This window comes from Oratosquilla oratoria, unplaced genomic scaffold (genome assembly GCF_046742065.1).
Source record: "Oratosquilla oratoria isolate Oo_2021 unplaced genomic scaffold, ASM4674206v1 SCAFFOLD45, whole genome shotgun sequence".
NCBI classification, from domain to species: domain Eukaryota; kingdom Metazoa; phylum Arthropoda; class Malacostraca; order Stomatopoda; family Squillidae; genus Oratosquilla; species Oratosquilla oratoria.
Window position 1 is genome coordinate 7,812,759 of NW_027467710.1, and position 7,414 is coordinate 7,820,172.

The 7,414-nt window shown below is 36.8% G+C and overlaps 4 protein-coding genes across 4 annotated transcripts in view; 3 read left to right on the forward strand and 1 right to left on the reverse strand.

Annotated features, from left to right (window-relative positions):
* The window catches only part of LOC143023225 (uncharacterized), a 113,931-nt gene extending 112,674 nt beyond the window's left edge, over nt 1-1,257 (reverse strand). Inside the window, exon 1 of the mRNA XM_076181746.1 lies at nt 1,254-1,257. Within this exon, the coding sequence (XP_076037861.1) occupies nt 1,254-1,257 (4 nt within the window). The remainder of the gene's footprint in view (nt 1-1,253) is intronic.
* Nucleotides 1,258-1,690: 433 nt separating this feature from the next.
* LOC143023226 (uncharacterized) lies at nt 1,691-2,416 on the forward strand. The gene has a single exon (XM_076181747.1). It carries the CDS (start codon nt 1,691-1,693, stop codon nt 2,414-2,416), a length of 726 nt encoding a protein of 241 aa, XP_076037862.1.
* A 21-nt stretch (nt 2,417-2,437) lies between these two features.
* LOC143023227 (uncharacterized) lies at nt 2,438-4,446 on the forward strand. Its single transcript, XM_076181748.1, has 3 exons — nt 2,438-2,667; nt 2,892-3,138; nt 3,382-4,446. The coding sequence occupies exons 1-3, from the start codon at nt 2,438-2,440 to the stop codon at nt 4,444-4,446; spliced, it is 1,542 nt and encodes a 513-aa protein (XP_076037863.1).
* Nucleotides 4,447-4,570: 124 nt separating this feature from the next.
* Nucleotides 4,571-6,919, forward strand: LOC143023229 (uncharacterized). Its single transcript, XM_076181749.1, has one exon. The coding sequence runs from the start codon at nt 4,571-4,573 to the stop codon at nt 6,917-6,919; it is 2,349 nt and encodes a 782-aa protein (XP_076037864.1).
* The last annotated feature ends 495 nt before the right edge of the window (nt 6,920-7,414 follow it).

Sequence of the window (7,414 nt, forward strand, 5' to 3'; positions counted from 1 at the left end):
AATAATGACGTGTTTAGAATATACAAATAATGATAAGTTTAGTGTATACCAATGAAGACATGTTTAGAATATACTAATATTGACATGTTTAGAATATACCAATAATGAGAAGTTTAGAAAGTACTATAAATGATAAATAATAATGACAAGTTTAAAGATACTACTAATGATATATTTAGTTTACTAGTAAGTTTATATTTAATGTGTACTAGTAAGTTTAGAATATACTAATAATGACAAGTCTAGAATACTCCAATAATGACAGGTTTAGAAGATACTATTAATGATAACTTTAATGTTTACTAATAATGATGATTTTAGATTTTCCCAAGACTGACAAGTTTACAATATCAATTGAAAAGGTACTATCAATGATAACTTTAATATGTTCTGATCATGACAAGTTTAGAATATACGATTAATGACAAATTAAGAGCATACTATTGGTTATAACTTTAATGACAAGACTAACGACAAGTTTATAAGGTACTATTAATAACAACTTTAATGTGTACTTATAATGACAACTTTAATGTGTACTTATAATGACAATTTTGTGTACTTATAATGACAATTTTAGTATATAACTTTAATATGGGTTGATAAAGACAAGTTTCGAACATACTAATTATAACAAGTTTTGATGGTTCTTTTGATAATAACTTTAATGTGTACCAACAATCACAAGTTTAGAATATACTTGTAATATTATAAACTTAACCATAATAGTGTATTTTCAACTTTCATAATATTTTCTAATATTTGTTATTATCAGTAGTATCCTCTACAATTGCGATCATTAGTGCATATTAAAGTTATCATTAATAGTACCTTCTAAACTTGTCGTTATTAGTATATTCTAAACATGTGATTATGAGTTTATATTAGTTATCATTAATAGTACTTTCTCAACATGTACTTTCATTCTAAGGTTGGCCACTATTGGTACACTTTAAAGTTATCATTAATAGAATATTCTAAAATTTCATTATCAGTATATTCTAAACTTGTCATTAATAGTACACTTTAAAGTTCTCATTAATAGTATATTTAATATGATCATTATTAGCATGTTCTATAATCATCATTATTAGTATTAGTTAATATTAAGAGTATCTTGTAACTTGTCATTATTAGTATCTTCTATACTTGTCATTATAAGTATATTCTTAACGTATCATAATCACTATACATTAAACTTACCATTAATAGTACTTTCTAAACTTGTAATTATTAGTATGTTATAAACTTACCCATAATATTATATTCTCAAAGTACACATTAATGTTATCATTGTTAAATATACGACCATCACTAAGTCGCCTTGCTAGGTGGTCTGTCGTCTGCTTCCCGCCATTTCTATATTTACTTGTTTTGAATTGGTTAGATTTGATTAATACTACCATTATCATTATAATGGTCTGCTATATATTTTTGATATGATTATGTTTGTACATTTATTTGGATCCAAGGAAAGAAGGTAATTATTTACCATCTTTGAAATATCTTGTTTTTGTAAGCAAATAAACAGAATCGACGCCATACCTTTTTGATTTGAACCCGCTCGACTTTTCTCGTAAGGCCGGCAGACATTGTGAGTTTTCTAACATTAACAATTTGGTGCCCAGACCCGGGAAACCCTATCTAAGCCCTTTAAGAATAAGGTTAACCCGTTTTAAGCTTAGACACGATGTCTGCCAATTTACAAGAAGCAAAGAAAAAGAGAGCGTCAGCCAAAGGCTGGGTGACACGAAGCGTCAACGAATTAGAAGGTTTAATGAGTGATGACGCTACCAGCCTCGAATTATTAGAAGCTGCTATTTGTATATTTGACCGCAGGCTTGCAGATCTTGAGAAGCACCAGACGGCAGTGGAGTTGGAATTGAACTCTGACAAATTAGAGTCAGATATGGATGAAACTGACAAGTTTCAAAGATCTGCCAGGAAAATTAGAGCAAAGGCTGCCAAGCACCTGAAGGATATGACTGCCAATGTTGTAAGTGATTCTATCTCCGTTTCTTCTAAGGATAGATCAGAGGTTAGGTTACCTAGTTTAGAGCTCCCTAAATATGCTGGCGAAGCTATAGAGTGGCAACCCTTCTGGGACCGCTTTGAAGCTCTGGTTGACCAGAGTGACTTGCCTGTTATAAGCAAGTTCTCATACTTGCAGTCCCTCCTTCGAGGAGAGGCACTTTCTGTCATTCAAGGTTTGGCGCTTACCGCTGCAAATTATAAGATAGCATGTGATCTACTCAAAGAAAGATTTGGCAGCACTGAAAGAATCGTATTCGCCCATGTGTCGGGCTTAATGAACGCTTCTTTGACGTCTAGAGCTAAAGGAGCTAATCAGTGTGACTCCATATGGAAGTTACGAGACCAATTGTTGCGGCATATAAGAAGTTTGGAAACCCTTTGATTCAGCGGCAACCAGTATGGCATGGTGTTGACTCCTATCATTGTAGCTCGCCTACCACAGGACATTCGTCTGGAATGGTCGAGGGAAAGTGCTGGACGAGAAGGCGATGTAGAATGGCTGATGAAGTTTCTGCAAACAGAGATCCAGCGTCGTGAACGATTGGAAATTTTTAAGGATTTGTCCATGGAGAAGAGCAACGCACCACAAGATATCGAAAGAAGAAAAGTTAGTTCGGCTTCAGCCTTGCAGACGTCAGCTGAAGAAGGATTACAACAGTGTGTTTTTTTTGTCACAAAAGACACAAGTCTGAAAAGTGCAATCAGATATTGAGATTGGATATCCTTAGACGTGAAGAGAAAGTGAAATCCTTAGGACTTTGTTTTAAGTGCCTCGTCAGAGGACATATGTCCAAGGACTGTAGAGGAAAAGTGAAGTGTGCGCAGTGCTCCGGTTATCACAATGTGTTGTTTTGCAGAACAGGCAAAACAATTTGTGTCATTAATAATTCACCAAGTAGACAGGGTGTCGCCCACACCCCCAGTGAACAAGTTAATAATACAGTCAATACTGGTAGTGGTACTGTTGAGCATGTTGGCATCTCTCATGACCAGAGAGTTAAAAGGTCCACTGTTTTGCAAACTGCTAAGATCAAGACTCTAACTAATGATGGGAAATCTGTTGATGCTATTGTTATGTTTGATTTAGGGGCAGACACTACTTATGTGAGCCATGATATTGTTAGAAGAATCAAACCTAAGTGAGTTACATCTAAGTACACTTCATACTCAACCTTTGGGAATAAGAAATCACAAAATAGAAAAGAACGGAATGTATATGATGTGAAAGTGATTGACACTCAGGGTCATCCTCACTCAATATTAGCGGTCGAAGTTGAGACCATTTGCCCACCCTTAAGCCGTCAAAGGATTCCCTCTGATGTTTTGCGGTCCCTTTCACATCTACAGTTAGCTGATGACTATGGAAGTGATCGTGACCTCACTTTGGATATACTGATTGGTGTGGATAATTACTGGCGTTTTGTTTCCCCAGAGAACTTTATAAGATGTGAAGATTTAGTAGCCTTTGAGTCTTTGTTTGGTTGGATATTGTCTGGTTCTTGTATGAAAACCCAAGAAGAAAATGTATTTCACCAGATGTTATGTATAAGTACTGCTAAACCTGTTAATGAATCTGAGCTCCATGAATTTTGGAGCCTTGAAAGTATTGGAATATGTGCTGGGAGGGATAAGCCTCCCAAAGACCCAGTGTTAGATAAATTTGAGGATTCAGTTAAGTTTGTTGATGGCAGGTATGAGGTTGCTCTTCCTTGGAAAAGTGATGTTTCTAAATTGAGTCTGCTTAAAAATGAGACTGGAGCAAGGAAGAGGTTAGCTACGCTTAACTCTAAGTTTGAAAGGAACCCTAGTTTAAGAATTGAATATGATAAAGTTCTCAAGAGTTATGAGGACAGTAATATCATAGAAGAAGTACCTCAATCTGAAATGGAAGGCCCCTATCCCATTTACTATCTGCCTCATAGACCTGTAATTAAGGAATGTGTTTCCTCAAAAATTAGGCCTGTGTTTGATGCTTCAGCAGTGGGATCTAATGGTGTTTCTTTGAATGACTGTTTGGAATCTGGGCCTTCACTAATCCCAGATCTAGTTGAAATATTACTAAGATTCCGAAGATGGAAAATTGGCTTGACTGCTGACATAACCAAAGCTTTTTTGCAGATCAGAGTTCAGCGCTCAGATCAGGATGTTCATAGGTTTTTGTGGCAGTGCGGACAATCCTTACGTGTAATGAGGTTTGTAAGGGTACCCTTTGGTAACACCAGTAGTCCATTTTTACTGAATGCCACTATTAGACATCATTTGAATTCATATCCTGTTTCAGTGACAGTGCAAGAGCTTCAGGAAAACTTGTATGTGGATGATTGGCTCTCAGGAGCAGATACTGTTGAAGAAGCCAATACAATGTTTCTTGAAGCTCAGAGTATATTATCAGATGCATTGGAAAGCCTCTAAGGATGTGTTTTCATTCAAGGGACTTAATTTGGATTGTAACTTTGATTTGAATTTCACAAAGAGGAACTTATTGAGTTTGATTGCTCGACTGTTTGACCCACTTGGTTTAATAAGTCCTTACACCATGTATGCTAAAATACTGTTACAGGAAATTTGGCGTCTAGGACTTGGATGGGATGAAATCCTATCACATGACTTGCAGCTGAAATGTCAGCTGTGGATTGATGGTATTCAAAGTATTAAGACATTTGAAATCCAAAGATGTTATTACCCAGATTCATCTTTAAGTTCATTAGTAGGATTAGAGGTACATGCTTTCAGTGATGCTTCTGAAAAAGGTTATGGTAGCTGTGTATATCTACGTATACCTAAATCAGATAAGGAGTTTCATGTATCATTTGTTATGGCTAGGACAAAGGTTGCTCCCATCAAACGGGTTACGTTACCCAGGCTGGAACTTCTTGGAGCCTTGTTGAGTGCTCGTCTCAGTCATTTTGTAAAATCTGCCCTACGTTTGAATAATTGTGTAAGATTAGTTTGCTGGACAGATTCTAAAGTTGCTCTGTCTTGGATAAAAGGTAATCCTAATAGGTGGAAGATGTTTGTTGCTAACAGAGTAACTGAAATTCAAACATTAACATCTCCAAGCAATTGGTTCCATTGCCCTGGTAAAGGCAACCCCGCTGATTTGATGACCCGAGGTCTTTTGGCTGATCAACTAATTTCAAATAACATGTGGCTCGGGGGTCCCAATTGGTTATCTAGTTCCTCATGTTTCCATGCTGGAGCTAATATTGATGATGAGACACACATTTTGGCTCACACCTGTAAAGAGAGTAAGGGAGAGGAAACAGCCTTGACTGTTAATGAGAAAGCCACATCTGTATTTGACTTTAGTAGATATAGTGAATTTAGCAAAGTTATGAATATTGTTGCTTGGGTTAAGAGGTTCATTAATAATTGCAAACCTGATGGCACAAAAAATTCTGGCCCTCTCACTTATGAGGAGTTGATCAAAGCAAAGGACAATATTTTAGTCTGTGTTCAGAAAGAAAGTTATGAGAATGAAAGAAATGCTTTGTCTCAAGGGAAACCCATTCCTAGAATTTCTTCCCTGATAAGATATGACCCCTTTCTAGATTCTAATGGATTGCTGAGAGTCAAAGGTAGACTTCAGTATTCTGACTTAAGTTATGACAGCAAGCACCCCATTATAATTCCTAATTGTCATGTGGCCAAACTTATAGTACAGTTTCAGCATAACCTTTTGAAACATGCTGGTGTTCACACCCTCATGTCCACCATTAGAAATTCTTACTGGATAATTGGATTAAGACAAGTGGCCAAAAGAGTTTGTAGAGAATGTGTTGCTTGCAAGAGATTTGATTCTAGACCATGTAGTCAGTCACCCCCTCCTTTGCCAGAATTGAGGATTAAATCTACCTTCCCCTTTGCAATAACTGGATTGGACTACGCGGGTCCCTTGTTTGCAGTTGATCAACTATATCAGAAATTGTATTTTTTGTTGTTCACTTGTGCTGTTACAAGATCTGTTCATTTAGAGTTAACAGACTCACTTTCAGTGCCTGATTGTCTTTTAGTACTACACAGATTTTCTGCCAGGCGTGGACTTCCATCAGTGGTGTATTCAGATAATGCTAAGACCTTTAAAAGTGTTGCCAAAGCTCTTCAGCAATACTTTAGTGTCTTGAGTCCCGAGTGGAAGTTCATTGCTCCCAGATCCCCATGGTGGGGAGGCTGGTGGGAACGACTTGTGAGGTCAGTTAAATCTGCATTGAAGAAACGTCTTGGCACTAGATGCTTGACTAAATGTGAGCTTGAAACAACCTTGTTTGAAGTAGAGGCTTGTATCAATTCAAGACCTCTGACATATGTAAGTGATGATTATGATGCAAAGAACCCTTTGACACCCTCACATTTTCTGATTGGTCGAGTAGCTGGATTTCAACCTCATATTTCTGATGAGCATTTGGGTGTTGTTAGCCATAAAGACTTAAATGAAAGAGAACATGTTCGAGAAAGGCAACTCGACAGATTCTGGAAAATGTGGAGTGATGACTATTTGAGAAATTTACCTCCAACAGTGAAGGGATCCAAACCCAATTGTAACTTGAAGAAGGGTTCTGTTGTGTTGTTAAGAGAAGATAATGTACCTAGAATGAGTTGGCCTTTAGGTGTGATTATTGACTTACTCCCTGGTAGGGACGGTATAGTTAGGTGCGTCAATGTCAAAACTGCCAAGGGAATTTTTTGTAGGCCTGTCCAGAAATTGCATGATCTGGAAAGTTGTTTTGAAACGAACAGTGTTAAAGAAGATATTGCAAACCCCTTAGAGTGTTCTATGCCCGATGAGAAGGATGTTGCAAGGGATGAGGATGTGGAAAGTCTTGAAAAGGTGAAAACCTCTCGGAGTGGACGGGTAGTTAAGCCCCGTGTTCTGCTTGATTTGTAAGACCTGAGTTTGAGAATTGAGTCAGCCTTATATTTTATCAAGGACTCTATGTATAGGACTCATTCTTATTGTTACTTGATTTGATTGTGATTGTCTAGTTTAATAGGAGATTGAATGCTCCTATGGTGGGGAGTATGTTAAAGATACGACCATCACTAAGTCGCCTTGCTAGGTGGTCTGTCGTCTGCTTCCCGCCATTTCTATATTTACTTGTTTTGAATTGGTTAGATTTGATTAATACTACCATTATCATTATAATGGTCTGCTATATATTTTTGATATGATTATGTTTGTACATTTATTTGGATCCAAGGAAAGAAGGTAATTATTTACCATCTTTGAAATATCTTGTTTTTGTAAGCAAATAAACAGAATCGACGCCATACCTTTTTGATTTGAACCCGCTAGACTTTTCTCGTAAGGCCGGCAGACATTGTGAGTTTTCTAACATTAACAATCATTAATAGTAGCCTCAAACTTGTATAACCTTGTATA